General features: G+C 35.0%; 1 protein-coding gene across 18 annotated transcripts in view; it reads left to right on the top strand.

Moving 5' to 3' along the window:
- The window catches only part of TRDN (triadin), a 387,867-nt gene that overhangs the window by 221,301 nt on the left and 148,719 nt on the right, over window positions 1–17,847 (top strand). For 14 of the 18 annotated variants that reach the window (XR_011497622.1, XR_011497621.1, XM_070496103.1 and 11 more), the window contains exons 14-18: window positions 3,133–3,162; window positions 11,881–11,910; window positions 12,637–12,654; window positions 15,834–15,866; window positions 15,987–16,013. Coding sequence is in view for 16 of the 18 variants with exons in the window: in XM_070496103.1 (XP_070352204.1) it covers window positions 3,133–3,162; window positions 11,881–11,910; window positions 12,637–12,654; window positions 15,834–15,866; window positions 15,987–16,013 (138 nt within the window). In the remaining 2 variants the exon portion in view is untranslated. The remainder of the gene's footprint in view (window positions 1–3,132; window positions 3,163–11,880; window positions 11,911–12,636; window positions 12,655–15,833; window positions 15,867–15,986; window positions 16,014–17,847) is intronic. The other 4 variants (XM_070496106.1, XM_070496104.1, XM_070496108.1 and 1 more) reach the window with 2 other exon arrangements.

Raw genomic sequence — 17,847 nt, 5'->3', positions numbered from 1 at the left:
GGAAAGGAAGGAGAGAAATAAGGAATTATCTTTTAATCAGTTGGGTGCAATGGCTGGGCAGACACCTATTGAGAAAGAAATGCCTGAGGAAAGACAGAAACCATCATGGAACTCACTTTAAAAGATAGGTCTCTATGCATCCGTGTTCATATGTCTACAGTGTTTTTTTTTCTTTTGGACTCCTAAAGAAAACATTGAAAGTCTCCCATTTATTATAGAAAGAAGTTAGACATAGAACAAAATAACTAAAATATTAGACATTGCAGTCTCATTAGAAGGTGAAAACCAACAGCCCAGTAATTAAGAATCATGTCTACCCAGTCAATTCAGGAGTCATCCAGCCACAAAATCCAGTTTAATAGATTAGAGTCAGGTGAGCTGAAATGAGGGCCTGCAGTGGGTCTCATGAGCAAAAGTTACAAAACCATTCTGAAAACAGACCCCCAAACCCTGGTTTTGATTAACTTCTAGGCATGAAATCCAGCTTGACAGATCACATGGCTTTCCAGAGGGCAGTGAATAAAAGCCACTCACCTTCAAGGGACAAAGGGCAAGAAGCAGAGGTAGTGTCAGTTATGAAAGAATAAGTCAAACTCCTTCTTTCAGCTCTTCTCTGCGTTACTGTAAAGTTGGGAGTTGAAACTATCAAAGAATATAAGAATGGGAAAGAGGAAAATGCATGTATGTATCCACAAGCCTGCACGTGCCCATGCATGCATGGACATTGGACATTGTTCTTCTTGCCTTATTTTAGAAATCAAAAAAATTCAATCTAGCTGCAAAAGATTTTGCCAATGTTTAGAGAGCTTCTAGTTTCAGAGGTTTTTTTCTATTCACAACAGATTTTCAAAACTATATTTAGGTTTTCGGTCCTCTTTCTGGCACTGGTTGCTCTTCAGAAGCAATGCATTTATTGCTAAACTGATGAAATTTAGGTGTCAGGGCCACTCCCCTGTCAGAGTTTCTCCCAGGACCCTGGGAGGGACCACAGCAATTTTCAATTTGTGATTTTGTGTTGTTTTTTTTTTTTTGTCTTTAAAGAGCCCTCTCCCCTCACCCTTTGATCCAACTTGCCTGAGAGAGGTTATGAATTAAATTATAGGACATATTGTGGAGATAATTACAGGAGAAAAACAAACTAAGCAAAAACCCTCTTTTGCAATGGACAACACCATTTCACTTCTTTTTCTTATTGTACAAACTCCAGGCAAAATGCAAAGTTCAACTGAATTCTAGAATCAAAATGTATACACGTTGTATGATTTGAAAATTATGATGCTTCTGGAAGGGAATTTTTATTTGTAAAGAATTAACTACAAATAAGTCTACTGAGTCAAACCTGAAAGGCTTGCTGAAATTATGTCTCCTGGCTTTGAAATCTATCAGGCAGTGTCATATCCTTTAATTCATTTTAGTTGATATTTATTTATTTTTTTGCTGAGTAAGTTTCCCCCGAACTAATATCTGTGCCAATTTTTGTCTATTTTTTATATGGGTCTCTGCCACAGCACTGCCACTAACAAGTGGTATAGGCCTGTGTCTGGGAACCGAAACTGGGTCACCAAGGGGGAGTACACCAAACAACCACTAGGCCATGGGGCTGGCCCTGGTTATTGTCTTTATTACTCTCCTCATTATATCATTGGAAAGACAAATTTCTTGACTTAAACACATTGTAAACATAGATCTTCCACATTTTGTGTGTTATTAGTTAAAATTCCATTAAAAAGAAACAGATGTCTCAAAGTAGAATTTGTTTATAAATTTACGTTTTACTACAAATGTAACTATATATTAATAACATTTAGAAGATAAAGAAAAAAATCACCTGTAATAAATTAAAATAATGAATTTAAATATATTTCCTTTTGGGGCTGGCCCGGTGGTGTAGCAGGTAGGTTCTCGTGCTCCACTTCAGTGGCCTGGGGTTCACCAGTTCGGATCCCAGGCTTGGACGTATGCACCATTTATCAAGCTATGCTGTGGTAGGTATCCAATATATAAAGTAGAGGAAGATGGGCACATATGTTAGCTCAGGGCCGATCTTCCTCAGCAAAAAAAAACAAGAAGAGGTTTGGCAGCAGATGTTAGCTCAGGACTAATCTTCCTCAAAAGTATATATATATATATATATATTCCCTTTCAATCTTTTACTGCTGGTGTTTAGACCCAGTTTTGCTCCTTGCTCTCTATGTGAGCATGTGCAAATCATTTAATGTCTCTAAGGCTTAGTTTCTTGCTCTGAGCTGCCTTCCTTAACAGGCTGTTGTGAAAACAAAATGAGAGGGTGTATATGAAAGTGTGTTGGTAATTATAACACAGAGTAAACACTCAAAATATTCCCAGATGTTGGTTCTTGGTGGTCCCCCAAATTCTAATCCATTTACGTGGGATTGCCGTAGGGGAAGTACGCAATTTCTGGTTCAACCAATGTGGCTTCCCTGGATGGGTTTGGCTCCTGAATGAACTTTAGGCAGCATCAAAGGTCATCTTGCCTGGAACCATCCCAAGATGACTGAATACTTCCCCCAAATGCCTCCAGTAACACCTATAGGCTACAACCTCAATCCAGATGGAGTCATGATGCAGAATTAGATGAAAGCTACCACAGAGGAAGTCAGAATTCAAAGTGATTAAAGCATTCTGTGTAAAAGATAGCATATATTTGCTAAAAAGGGGTGAGATTTTCATTGCCCCTTCCTGAAATGTGAGATTTTTTACTCTGTTACTGTAAATATAAATGCAGACTTCCACACTGGAGTGTAATTCCTCAGTAGCGAAGCACAGATAATTCATGGAATGTCACATCCATTTTTTTCATACATCTTGTCATATTCTTCTAGAAGTGATTGTGGTTCTCAGATATAACAATTTAAAACCTCAAGTGAACTTATACTAAACACATACTTATTAATTTGACTTCTTGCCTATGTAACATTTTTTTACTCATTATTTTGGTATATGCTTATATCTGAGTTTTAAAGAAATTTTTGTATGAAATAATATTTTTAGGTTATTCTCATTGCAGATAAATTAAAGCATAGGTGACTATGAATATATAGAACACATTCTCTTATTCTGAGTAATGGTCATTCAATATGTTTTAAGACTATTTTCTTTCCCTCATTTCAGCAGCTGCTAAAAAAGATGATAAGAAGGAAGGTATGTTTTATGAAAAATCCCACTATGCTTTTTTGTGTGAATAATTTACCAATATTCAGAGTTGAGTTTTGACTGCCATCTTGCCTATATTCTCTTTGGCTAACTGGATCCACTATGTGCATATATTTTGCATAAATATGTTTTTTCTACCTCACCTCACACAAGAGGGTGAATGACATTTTTTTAAAGTAATTTTAATCTAGTCTTTCTCAAAATAGAGAGGATATAGCATAACCTCTCCAAATCTGAGGCTTCCTATTCCATTAGCAGTTTTATCAAATTTCAAAAATATGCAAAATACAGACCTCGTTCTTTTATATTAACTCCTTATATCGCTGACACTGACAAGCAACTGATGTTACTTTGTTCTATTAAGCTGCAAATAAGTTGTAATCCATCCCCTGCACACCAGCTCCCTTTGTCGGGATGTCATGATATGGAGTAAAATTTTCACTGCTGTCAAAGAAAAATTGCACTTGATGGAATCAAACAGGCAAGGAAGATTTTATTCAAGATTATTGCAGTCGGGCTCAAGGCTATTGCAAAAGGAGAAATGGAACTCTCCACTGCACTGAAACAAAAGGCCTGAGAGTTTTAAACTCTGAGATGAACTAATGGAAAAGTACTGCAGGAGTTCGGCGGGGGTGGGAGGATGAAGGGGAGCACGGGCAATGTGATTGGGCCATCTGTCTTTGCTAATTGTTGCTTGTGGAAGTTAGGCTCCTGCATTCCCACAGGGACTGGGTATAAGAGCGCTATTTCCTTTAATGATTACATTTCAAAGGGATATCTGACAGGTGTGGAGAAAGATATTTCTTGTTGTAGAAGATTTGTATTTCAAAGCAACAGAGAAAGAACTTACAGTTGCAAGTTTTCCAAAGTAAATATTCTAATAAAATGGAGGTCAAGGCCTATAGTCAAGAAGAGACCTATCTAAAGTTCAGTCAAACTGAGGTGAATGTTACAGCCATTTCGGTCACTGTCATTCTATTTAAAGGGTTTCTAATGCACCCTGACAACACTTGGACAGAGTCTCTAGATGTCACCACTGTTTATGAATCTAGGCTTATTTTCTCAGTAAAAATAGCACGTAGATATAAGCAATCACTTCCAACTTTGAAAAATGACAATTATAATTTAATTAGTGTTCATATCCCGTGAGAAAAAATAAGAAAGCAAGTGTTATACTTTATAGTTAGTACCGTCAGAGTTTTACATAATAATTACAGCTGGGGAGTCGTGTTCTCTTCTGTTAAACAGGAATCTAAGGCTCAACACACTTGAGAGGGAGAAAATATTTCAGTTGGTCATTATTTGTTCAGAGGAAGCAAAAACATAGTATCCTATTAAAGCCGACTGACACATTAGTGTGTTTATTGACAGGAGATTGGAGTCAGTGTTAATTTCCCATATAGGCAAAGCAAATCCTTCAGTCTATTTTGGAAATTACATCATTTCTATGATTAATGCTGTGGTGAGTAGACCCAGACATTACAGAAAAGAAGATGCAGTAAGTTCCTGGCAGTTTCTGACAGACAGCAAGTCCACCATCCTTCTTAGGAGTAAAGGACAACTTACCCTTTGATTCAGGTAAGGGAGTCATATGAATGGATATTTTCCCATTCATTGGCATTCAAACAAAAGCATTTGGAGACTTTTGGGTATACGAAACAGTGGTCAAACTACAGTTGCACAGCTTTACGCTTTATATCTGTTTTCTTTTTCTTCCTTATTGTTATCCTTCTGAAGTTTTTTCTTCTATTTTTCCTGGATTACATGCCTCGTTCATTTTTCTTTTTTGAGAAACTGTCTGTAATCAATACGCAATATTTGGAAGAGCTCAGGGAGCTCGGGCAGAGCGTTGCCCATGAAGGGTCAAGTGCTCCAGTGTTCCCCACCAGCTGTAAAACATATAAAACACACCTCTGACTGTTAATATATTTGTTATTATTAAATTATTGTTTCTGAAGAGTATCATAGATTATTTCTATCTTTTTTGAAAAAGTTTTAAAATTTCTAAAATTATGATATTTAAGAAAAAAGATAGCTGTCTACAATGATTTTCTTTGTTCCCAACATAAAATAGGAGAATAAGCTTACTGTCCAGCTATTTTGGGCAGTCATTTGATTTTATGTTCATGAGTTCCTACTTCCCTTTCTGCATCTCCTGTTAAGCAGGACAGAGAGGTGACATAAGCTTCTCAGCTCTTATTTCTTACTTTCTACAATTTCAAGAAAGATCATACAAATCATTTCCATAGGGACAGGAAGCACATGTGTCTTCAAATGAGACAAGTTTAAGACAAATCACCAAGGGGAATACAATTTGGATTTTCAACATTTTATTTCACAGAAAACTTATTTCTACTCCCATTCAAACTTTCTGAGTATGGTTCAAAGGTATTAATGGCTGACAAATTTCCTGGAGAAAAGAGAATCAGGAGGGTTTTAGGAATTTAATTAGAATGCTCTTGAGAAGTTCTTTTGTTGGTAACTTTCAAAATGCAGAAACAAAAGCGGGTACCAACTTCTTTATTATGAAAGATGATCTGTGCATCAGGCCACAAAGGGCTTCATGCAATAGTGAACTCTGAAGATTTGCTGTTCACATTAAGATCTTATCCCAGCATGTCCCATCAAATCAAATCTCTTCCTGAAAACTTAAGAGGAGAGATTCTTGGCTCCATTGAGCTATGCCCATCAATTTTACTGTTCTTAGGAGTCTGGGCATCAGAGCAACCATATGTTAGCCTAAGCAGAGTGACATTTTTGAATAAATGTTCAACTCAGATTCTTCGTTGACAAGCCTTTTTCTGCTGAAGTTTCTCCTCCACATCACTCTTTCTCCCCCTACAGACACGTTCCACATGATCTATTAACACACGTTCTTTCTTACTTCCCATGAAGTTCTCAAAGTCCCAAATAAATTGTATTTTTTTCTATAAAAATGTGCTTATTCCTTTATTTCTTCTCATGTATTCTCCCACTCTCCTTGTAGACACCAAGGCTCAAATTCAGGCATAAGCTTCAACCTCTGTTTTTCCTCTGCTCCTGATGTATAGTACTCCAGAGTTTTTAATTTGACTAAACTTCTCTTTTGTTTAACCCTTCCTAAAATAATTAGAACAACTTATCTTCACTCACAGTCTCCAGTCCTTTAGTTGCCACCTCACACTGCTGTTTGTGACCTCCTGTTGGTCTTACTAACTTCTCATGTGAATCAGGGCAGTGGTCTCCAAAGTCACAGGTTCCTGGGGTAGCTACGACTCCTTCAGTGGTCCTGCAAGGTCAAAACTATTTTTATAAAAATGTGAAGTCATCATTTGCCTTTTTCACTCTTGTTCTCCCATGAGTGTGCACCTTTCCAGAGGCTACATAATGTATGATATTGCAACAGATTGAATATTTAAGCAGAAATGCAAATCCAACTGTCTTCTCATTAAGCCAGACATTAGAAGATTCATGAAAGTGTAAAACAAAGTCACCCATCTCACCGCTTTTTTTGTATTGGAAGATGTATTCATCAAAAAATGGATGTTATTTATGTTAACATGTGGCAGGTTTATTAATTTTTAATAAATGAAGAAATATATATTTTAAATTTTTCTCAGCTTTAATTTTTTAAATTATAAACATCAATAGATAGATTCTACTTAAATGAAAGCTGTTTGGGGTCCTTTATAATTGTTAAGAATTTAAAGGTGTCCTGACTTGTAAAAGGTTGAGACTCTCTTACCAAAATAATTATCCTGCCAATAATATTTTCGCTAAATATTTTTTCCAAAATATTGAATTGGCTTATTAAGTTTTTCATGTTATTAGCTATTTAAAATATTCAACAACTCCACACCAACCACAGAATGCAGCTTACAGGCCTCGACCTGCAATTCGAGCCCCTACAGTCTGCTCCCCGACCTCCTGTCACTCACACATCAAGGCAAAGTCAAAGCCAAGGCCTGAGTAATTCCACCAGAAAAGATAACAATGAGTCCTTTTGCAATTGAGACTATTTATTACTTTTCATTGTCAGCAAAAGTGAGAGTATCTAAAGGTACCAGCTTTTCATGGTCCTTGTTCCACACACCAAAGAGGATACATCCAAAGAAAGAGGCCAGATAATACAGCACAAGCTAGGGACACCTCACTGCAGAGGAGCCAATTCTAGGCTACGGCCAAACGATTTTATGGTCTGCAGCTCTATTCCCAAGGGCTCTAAGCAGGAGAACCCAGGAGGTAATGAGAAGTTGTCTCATGACAGCCTTCCAGGAAAGACAGGGGGCACGTGGGAGAAGGCCTCATAACAGCTCTTCACAGGCATCCTATTCTCATATGTTCTGGAAGGATCACAAGGCATTCTGCCAAGACTCATATTAGCTGTGGTTCAAACTTTTGCCTGCATGGATTATATGGGTATGGGAAGGCCAGCAGGGCTCTGTGGTAGAGCCTTACCCTATACTGCCACCCTCTTTCTTCCTCTATATATTATATACCTCATCTATACTAAGCTGCCATCAATTTTACATATACAATGTGCTGTCTTGCCTTTGTTCCTGCTACTATCGTAACAAAGCTTACATTCTCCTTTTACTTCTATGAATATTCAATATTTTTAGGACTCAGAATAAATTTTCCTTTCTCTAGGACATCTGTCTGACCCTCCCAAATAAATATCCTTTCTCTTTCATTTATGATCTCCCATCACAGTTTATCTGTATCTCCCTACTATTGCTTATTTTTCACCACCTTGTACTTCATATTACTTGTATTCATTTCCCTTCGACTTTAATTGGCGTTAAGACTTTTCACTTATGGGACCATGTCTAATTCACTTTTATCCCCTATCGGGACTAACACATTTCCTCATTTTGCACATCGTTCAACAAATATTTGTTATTTGAATAAATTAGTAATATCTAGGACTCTTCAATATAAGAGCTACAAGATATATGAGTAGGCAACCAATTTTTCACATCTCAGACAAGGAAGGATTTTTTTATTATTGGGAGTTACATTCCAATGAGCTTTTTGAGTCTGGGAAATCATAGCCAGTTATTGACAGCTTCATCTTAGGTGTCTGTGGTCACTAGTGCTACTTGTGTTGCACTAGCAGATACAGGGAAATCTCATTCATCTAATCTTGGCTTCACTGATTAATTCCTAGGGACTGGAAAACCTGTGCGTTTTCCAACACAGGGTATTATCTGAAGGATACATTTCCATCAAGAACTAGCCAGATGAGATGCACTGTTTACTGTAAGGAGAGCAAGAGCAAGCTGAGTTGAATGCATATAAGAGTGAGTCCAAAGTTCTAGGCCTTGAGAATTGACATCTGAAAAGGAATCATAGTGAAAAACAAAGCAAAATGTCTGTTATTGTCATTGAATAAGGTGTCAATCAGGCAAGTTTCACAAATGAGATGGGGTACTTCATTACCTACATGTTTAGACTACCAGAGAGTTAATTTTTTTGCTTCAATATCAATTGATGTTTCATTTTCCTCTAGGATCACTTATGTATGTAATAGACCATACCTGATACATTGCTAAAGATGAGTGAGTGATGAATTGAACAGATTGCAAACACATCATTGCTTTTAAATCACAGCTGCTGTGGGCTTTAATGCTCTTAATAAAAGACTGTTGTTCAGATTATTGGACAGATGGTCTTGAGGGAAGTATATTCACCAAGTAAGCTTTTATAATGGTTTTAAGCCATTTCAGCAGAGTGCTGAGAAGGCATAATGAAGTTTAATAGCATGAGTATTAACAGCTGGTTCTAATAGCTTTTCACGGTCAGTATGTGATCATTCAAGTCCAAGGATTATATTTTTTGACTGCTCAGATACTTTCCTTGTGTAAGTCTGCTGCTCTGTTGACTCCTAACCCAAAGACACGATTTATGACATTTTAAGTAAATTTCGCTATAGCTGCCAGTTGCTATAGCAAATATATTGAAATTTTTAAAGACATACTTGGTTAGATCACAGTTTGTTATTTTTAACATTTCTACCTCATGAAATATTTTATTTTATTTCAGTAAGTGGTATACTTTATCTGATTCTGGGCTTCATATTGCTTTTTATTCTTTCATTTCAGTACAATTAATACCTAATACATTGTGTTATCGATGCTTATTACTAGGGAGAAGGAAAGCATATTAAAAACAACAGATACTCCACAGATATATACATTGTGTTTAGCTTTCCATGATGACCTCATGTGAGCATTTAGTTGGAGAATAGAGGCTTGCAAATAATCTTGTCCTAATCTGCTACATTTTATCCTCTGTTCCACCTTTCTTCCAAAAGCTTTATCTTCAATTGTATTTCTGAATGACCATGTTCTTCTCATAATCTTCCTGTGTTTTCTATATTGGCTGTATTCTGGGCTTAAGATTGCTCAGTAAGGATCACATGACCTCCTGGGCAGGCAGAAATCCTATTCCATTATACTGAAGGCAAACTAGTTGATAACTCACGATGGCCATTGAACTATCTACTTCATACTTTCAGCTGCTGTACAGTAAGAATCCATGTTTTCAAGTAGAAGCAGCCTCTGCATATTATTAATATATAGTTTGGTATATGTGAGACGATATTTATCATGGTTTTATATAAAATTGTTTTATATAATGTTTTTCTATATATTTGAATTACTTGCTTACCTGATTAGAATAATTACTCCTGAAGGAAATGAATGAGAAATTTCTTGAAAAACATATATGTTTTAGATAGCAAATTTAGCCTACTCAGTTGTATTTCCTGACGAGAAACTGAATAGCAAGAAAATGATTGTTTTGGGGGGGCAAGGGTGTGGGTATTAAGAAAAACCTAGTCTAAAATTCTTTATACTATGCTGTGCAGGACACAATAGTGTTTAATAAATGTTTACTGAATAAATAAATGTGTTCCAAGGATATATTATTTTTTTAAAATGGTTTGTTTTTCCCTTATACATGAAAGATATGCTTATTATGGAAAAATCAGAAATTCAGAAAGAAAGGATTGCAAAAACATTACGTAATGACTGTGGGGCCGGCTCCGTGGCCGAGTGGTTAAGTTAGCCTGCTCCGCTGCGGCAGCCCAGGGTTCAGATCCCGGGTGCGGACATGGAACCGCTTGTCAGGCTAAGGCTACCTTGAGGCGGCGTCCCACATCCCACTACTAGAAGGACCTGCAACTAAGACATACAGCTATGTACGGGGGGGGGTTGGGGAGATAAAGCAGGAAAAAAAAAAAAAAAAGATTGGCAACAGTTGTTAGCTCAGGTGCCAATCTTTAAAAAAAAAAAAAAGATTGTGTATTTTTTTATTATGTGGATATCCTATGAGTTATTAAATAGTTCCCCTACCATTCAGAGAGTCCTGTGCAATATTCCCATTATTAAGATGTGTAAACTTCATGAAAAAAGCATTTTCCTACATATATTTTTATAATAATTTCACATTCTTCTCTTCAGATATCTAGAAGTGGATTTACTACATCAAAATCATGCTCATTTTTATGACTTTCTAGATTCTTTCCCAAGTTGCTTTCCTATAACGTGTTTTTAGCTTATATGTCTATGGAAGTGGGTTCTTACTTCCACCACCCTGTTCCTGTCATTAGTTATCATTTTTTCATAATACAGCTTAGTTGGTCATCTGACTACTTTTTGTGAATAGACTCCCACTCGTTGTCATCTTCAAACATTTTAGGTCCATTATTTCATTGTGGAAGCAAAATCATGACACTACCACTACCACATCACTATAAGGCACACGAATCCATTAATTTGAAAATTGTTAGTGAGTGTCTGTTGTTTTAGGTTCCAAGCCAGATTATTGTCAACCAGAAAACAATTTATCTACCTTTCACAGGATCAATTCATAGTTCATTATTATGATTCTAATTTTGGTATATTCAGAGAATTTCAAAATTAACCTATGGAAGGAGTAAAGGAAAAAACACAGAAGAAATAAATTATTCTAAGCAAAAATTTAAGTTAAAATGCCTTCATCCTCAAATAAATGAGGTCAAAACCTCTTTTTTTATTTTCAAGTGATATTAACCGGTAGTTTTATGGCCTAAATACCAGAAAATAATAATTTTTCAGATCTAGGCTGAAAACCCAAAAGCCTAAAAATAAAATAGATGTTTGTTGACCACTAAATACACGTTACCACATAGCGGTTACTAAATATAATGATGTGTCATCAGTAACTCATGAGTCAACATCAATCTGTTTCTTTTCCATTACAAGAGGTATAATTGCATGTTTGTACTGGAAATGTATTGATTATTCAAAGAGAGTGCAATGCGGTTCACCTGAACTGCTTTAGATTGAACAAATGCAGAAAGTGCAAAGGAAATTCACTGACTCCAAACCTTCTTTATGGACCAAGCTATATACTTGCTCAGTTTGACTTTCTATTGAAAGAACATTAGCTTTAATAGGCACAATGTAATCTCTGTGCAAATTGTATGTGGATATTTTCTTTCATATTTTTATTTTTCATATTCTTTATGCTTCCAAAAAATTTTCTCACTTCCTCCCTCACACTAATACTCATCCTCTCAAAAATAGGATGACTTATTTTTAAGCCCCATATTCTAGAAATGTATCATATAATCAATCCTTTTTGTTGAAAATTATTTCAGAATGTTTGGACATTTTGTTGTAAGCTGAAGTTGTTGATTGATCCTCTTTGTTTGTAAATAATTTATCTTTGTGTTTTCAGATTCCAAGAAAACAAAAACATCTGCAGAAGGTATTGGAAATATTTCCTTTTTCCATTTTCTATTTGATGAACCCCAAAATAGCATTCTTTGTTAAATGATTAACATAAGAGAAAAAACTATACATAGCATAGAGGAGAGACAGAGAGAGAGGAAGAAAGAGGGAATGAGAGAAAGTTGAATCTTTTCTAGCAATACTACTATGAGAAATATTTGGCAGTAATAAAAAATAATAGTGTACACTTACCTTTCATAGTAATTGTTTTCAAAGAAATGTTTGTTTGATAAGACATTGAACAATATTCAGTATCAAGCATTTATTTTACTAGAAAGCACAAATTCAATTACTCTTGGATACACCAGCATCAATTAGGAACTGAATCTTTCCTTTAAGTCTTGAATATGAATCATAACTCATCTAGAAAGTAAATCTGTTTCTTCTGTATTTGCTCATATGCATTTATGTGTACAATGTGTTGATGTGTTAGCTTGTGTTTAAAAAGACTGCAGGGTATAAATCACTAAAAATAGTTAAACAGTATAGTCTAGGCCAATTCCTTGTCAAACAATGTTTTACATTCAAATTATGGAAACATCTATCATAATCGATAATACCTCAGAGCACCATTCACTGTGAAATTTAAGGGGAGAGAATGAGGAGGGTTAGAAAAGTTACAGTCTAATCAATATGTTGAGGTAGTAAATTTTATCTATAAAGGCTTTAAGAACAATTGTTTTCTGTTTATTTCTTTCAACAGAACAACCCAAGGGAAAAAGTAAGAAAATGCATGAAAAGTATATTTGTGTATATGTTTTTTCTCTTTACTATTATTGTCATGCTGGTACACTGAGACTTGCAGTCGTGAATCTCTCTTTTCTACATTTTATGCGTGTGAACTCTATTTGTTGTTTTTTTGTCAGAATGAAAGAATATACAACCTGGGGGTCGGAGTGGACTAAAATGCATGGCAATCATTCTTAGTTTCCTTTTAAAAATTCATGCAATCATCTAACAATATTATCAGCAGCTTCATAACCAAAAATACAACTGCATATCATTATACCATTAATCCACATTTAGTCCCTGTAATCTGGTTAGTTCTCAGTCCTTAGAAAAGATTGAATAGAAATTCTTTTTTAGGCTAGTTTATCACCTTTTTCTGATTATCTTTCTTCTTGTAATCCATAAATATTTTGGCGTGTTCCTAGGATATATGACATTTTGTCCATGACATGATTCTCCCCCATGAGCACTATGAGCTCTGGGTAATGGCATTGCTTGGGATCTGTATCTCAGACGTCATTCACTGTCGCTTTAACACACAGTATTAAAGCTGTTTGCCTTGAGGTTGTGTCTTTTGCAAATATATACTCTCCTCTGAAGAAAATAGGATATGCTGAACAAATGAAAACAAAGAAGGAACTTAAGCCTACTTAGTCATTTAAAAAAATCACATTTCCAGGAAAGTAGAGCTTTTAAAGATCCTAGTACTATTAAAAAACGTCTGCTTTAATATATACACCAATTTTTAAAAATATTGTGTACGCTTTGGTCCTGCAAAAGATTAGGACACTGAGGCGTTCTATGTCATAAAAATGCTTTAAAATGCCCTGTGAAGAGAATCATGAAATTATAGTACAAGTCAGCCAGGAGGAGCAATCTATCTATAGAGAAAGAAGTATGAGTTCCTTCAGTCATAGATTTATGAGTGTGCACAACCGCTGATGAGCATGGACACTCTGATACAGAAACCACTCTATAAACCATCGCACCAGCAGGAAAAGGGAGGACAACTGGAGATTTGAAAAATAGTGTTAAATAATATATATGTGTAACCGTAAGGCCCTCACTTTACTACAGTCTATGTGATTTAAAAGTTCCTGCAGACACACTGTGGCTCCTTGGCAATCTTCAGGGCATGGATGTATTTGATAAATAGACATGGCTTCTCAGATGTTCTCTTACATCTCAACTGCTCTTCTTGTCGGGAAGATCTGTGCATTGTGACTTGAGCAGTAATAGGGAGAAGAAAAAGTATTTTCTTCAAAGCAATTATTAATTCTTTTCAGATTAACTTACTTTCTCTGATTTATTGTCTAGACTTGTTTTTACTGTTGTTATTATTGCATCTTTGAATTTGTTTGACTTAGTTTTTTTGTCTTTAAGATTACTTCATTCAATTATACATCTCCAACCCTACATTCTTATTTTGCTTCTGATTTTCTAGTTACCACAACTTAAGAGGTTGTTCTTTTTTTAGATGAAAAATAAGTCATGGTAGGAGAAACCAGGTGAAGAGAATATCAGACTTTCTTGTACATATTTTTGCAAATTCTTGTGATTATAATTTTTTCAAAATAAAAAGTGAAAAAATGATGACAAAATAATCAATCGTGGGCATGATTTGGCAGTCCTGTAGAATATAAGAGATAAATTTCTTTATATTTATTAAGAGTAATTCATAATTATTGCCTGAATTATCCCATATAAAGAATGCTCTTGACAGCCTTTTCTTGCTTTTTGTTCCAAAGTAACACAGGTATTTTTCTGCTTATATGATTGCTTCTGATGTGATTGAAAGCCCTTATTTTAACTTTGAAATCTCACGTATAGCTGGTGTTTGGTTTTGATGCATACCCAAAGCTACTTCCAGTATTTTTTTTTGACTGTCTTCACTTTACAAATTTCTTAGAAATATTTTATAATTGGCACTTCAGTTTAATTTAATTTAATCCAAATTTTATAATACATTTAACTGCTCTGCGTTTTCCAGACAACTTTGGTAATGTGCTTATTGTGTTTAGTTTAGTTAACTCACCTAAGCTTCTCATTTTTCACTTGTAACACTTGGTCAAGCCATTTGTGTTATTTGTTTTATGGCCTGTATGCAGTATCGGGAGTGGATAGATTTCTCCTTATACCTTCCTAACTACGAGCCTGATAAACAAAATTGTACATTTGAGAGATTGATGAAATGACCACAGAAGATTCAGTGACGCTCTTTCTAAAATATAGTTCGTAGAATTCTTTCAGCATAAACATCTTCTAGTCTTCAAAATATATTCCTTACACGAAACTTGAAGAAATCTTGCTATTCTTTTCTTTAAAAAATTGAATAATAATGTCTCTATGTCAAAGAATTTCTTGAAAATCTTCTTTTAAGTTAATTTGACAAGCTTGTCAAGGCAAAATAAATAAGAATAGGAATGTAGATAATAGCACTTCACATAAAATTAGTACTTGCACTTCATGTAAAATTAGTGCATATTATAATATAAATGTCAACCTAATCTTTAGGGCAGAATATTGCTTTGTCTCATACCATATTGACAAAAGTGAGTTCTTAAAAAGAAGCATTATCTAAAAAGGACTCTTTAAGGAGCATTTGTCCTAAAAACAAGGGAAGTGTGTTTTGCTTCCCCCTGAAAATTCTTAGTCTGTTTTAGTGTCTTAAATCTGCTTCAGCAAAAATCCTTTCTCTTAGCTAAACAAATATCTCTTCAGTATTAAGATGAAGATTTCAGCTTAGAAGAGGAAGTCCATATGAAATCTGTCCATCTTCATCTGAGAATTATTTTGAAAAGCTGTAATCATTATTCTTTGTGCTTGTTTTTATGTTTTCATGTTGACCTAATGTGACAGTAAATTTAAATTTTTCCATCCTTTATAGACTCTATTTTATTTTTCTGGTTTATTATCCACGAAAAATTTTAATTCCTCTTATATTTAGTATATTTTCAGGCTATTGTGTGAGGAAACTCTATGAGGGGAAATAGAAGGAAAAACTTGTTTCAAGTATATAGTCTAAATCTTTTCATAGCAGTTGCTATTAGTTGCTGCAATCAGCATTAGCATGTACATGTTTCTTTGTGTTAAAAAAAATTAACTTATGACATACAAAATTGGAATAATAATGATATTGATAATAATAATAACAATAACAATATGTTTCAGAACAGGAAAAGAAGGAAAAACATGTGGAACCAGGTAACTGTTTTTAAATCCCTCTCTCCTGTTAATTTCACAATGTTATTAAATTTGCAATTGAATGTTGACTTGCAATAAAGGCAGAGAATATTAAGTTGTTTCTTTTTTTGTTTGATACAGCAAAGTCACCAAAGAAGGAATATTCAGGTGAGTCAGACAGATGTTGCTTGGTTGTTTCTACCTGACATCCAAAGCTTATTAATGCTGCTGCCTCAGACAGGCAAAGAGCCATGACAGAAAAGGGCAGGAAGTCCTTCCATCTCACAGTCTTTTTTCCAAGTTCTTGACATAGAGTTGACACCAACGCAGTTTTAGAAAATGGAAGCCAAATGAGTTATAACACTTTTGCTACTCAATGTGTATTCTGTGAACCAGCAGCATCAAGATCACCTGAGAGGTGGTGAGAATGCAGAATCTCTGGTCCCACCTCAAACCTACGGAACCAGAACCTGCAACTGCCTAAAATCCCCCGTGGATTCACCTCTGCAATGTTTGAGAAGGACTGTTTCACATTTAGTGTAAAAAAAATTAAAAAATAAAGACAAAACAAGAAGGAAACACACTCTGTAAATTCATCTGATATTGCTTTGCTTTTAAAAAGTGGAATATTCAATTGGGGCAAATATTCTCTCCATATTCCTAATGTTGCATTTCTTGAGTACTCAGGAGAGTTGCAATGAGAGTAGAGGGAGATTTTGTCCTCAATATATTTACATTATACTGGGAAAAAACTGAACTGAGAATCAGACAACCAGAAAAGCAAACATCCAAACAAACCAACCAAAAATGCAGTTGGTATAGATACCAAATGGTTTTCTTAAATGTTTCTAGCATTTACCCTGCCCTATGAGTTGTTTCAAATGAAAATAAATGCAAGTTTCTGAAACTTGTTTTTACTGACCTCATTTAAAAATATCTTCTGTTGATTTTTCCTGCCAAACTTCTACTCAAGGTACTTCACTCACTTTTTGTGCGTGTGTCTGTATGTATATGTGTGTAGGCGGTCATAGCTTCATTTAATGTCCGTTAGCCGCTCTTCCCAGTTTATCGTATTTAAATGGAAATAGGATTTACTCAATGTCATGTTAATAACCATGCAAATATAGCTCAACTCTGCTGCCACTCTTGCCATAGACCACAGCAAACCACAGGTTCGAAGCCACATTTCTTATTCTTTTTCAAAATTTGTAAACCTTCCTCAGACAACTCAAATCTACTTAGCTCTTTCTCCAACTAGTTCCCATAGCATCATTTTCTATCCTTTATAATAGCACTTAATGTACTTTTATATATTTCTCCAATTTAAATAGTTAGAAATTAGAGGATAAACATAATTTTTATTTCTTGATCCCCACAGTGCCTGTTATAATGCCCAGGCATACAGTGGGCACTTGATAACAGTTTATTGGGTGAAAGGAGAAACATCAAGGTAGAATAATCTCATTTAAAAAAATTTTTAAACATGAATGACTTTCAAATAATTTACAAGATGAAATAATTATCCATTTCACCATTCACATTCACATTGATATTACTTATCTTTTGGAGGGAATGTTTTTGTCCACCTTACAGAGGACAGCCTCTTTGTTCAGGGGTAACGTTCCCACAGTGGGCTATAACACTATTCTCATGTATGCACATATGCAGACAGCTAAAATGAGCACACACCATAGCAACATATAAACACGGAGAGACATACAGAATGACTATTGGTGAAATCCGTTTTAAGTTTTAATAGCTAAACGTTGTCTAATATTGAACCTGACAAAATACAATAATTTAAATTGCTTGAAATCATTATCTGTTCATTTCAGGGTATGATTATAGTGTAGCAAATTAGCAGTAATTAGCTGTACTTTTAAAATTGAAATCATTGGATAATTTATCAATTCACTTCATTCTTTTCATACCACTTTATAGTCTTTAAGGAAAATGCATTGGATCAGATTCTTAGATAATTTAAAACAGAAAATAAAAAGAT

The sequence above is a fragment of the Equus asinus genome, chromosome 24, assembly GCF_041296235.1.
Source record: "Equus asinus isolate D_3611 breed Donkey chromosome 24, EquAss-T2T_v2, whole genome shotgun sequence".
Lineage (NCBI taxonomy): Eukaryota > Metazoa > Chordata > Mammalia > Perissodactyla > Equidae > Equus > Equus asinus.
This window is presented reverse-complemented; position numbering and strand designations above follow the sequence as displayed.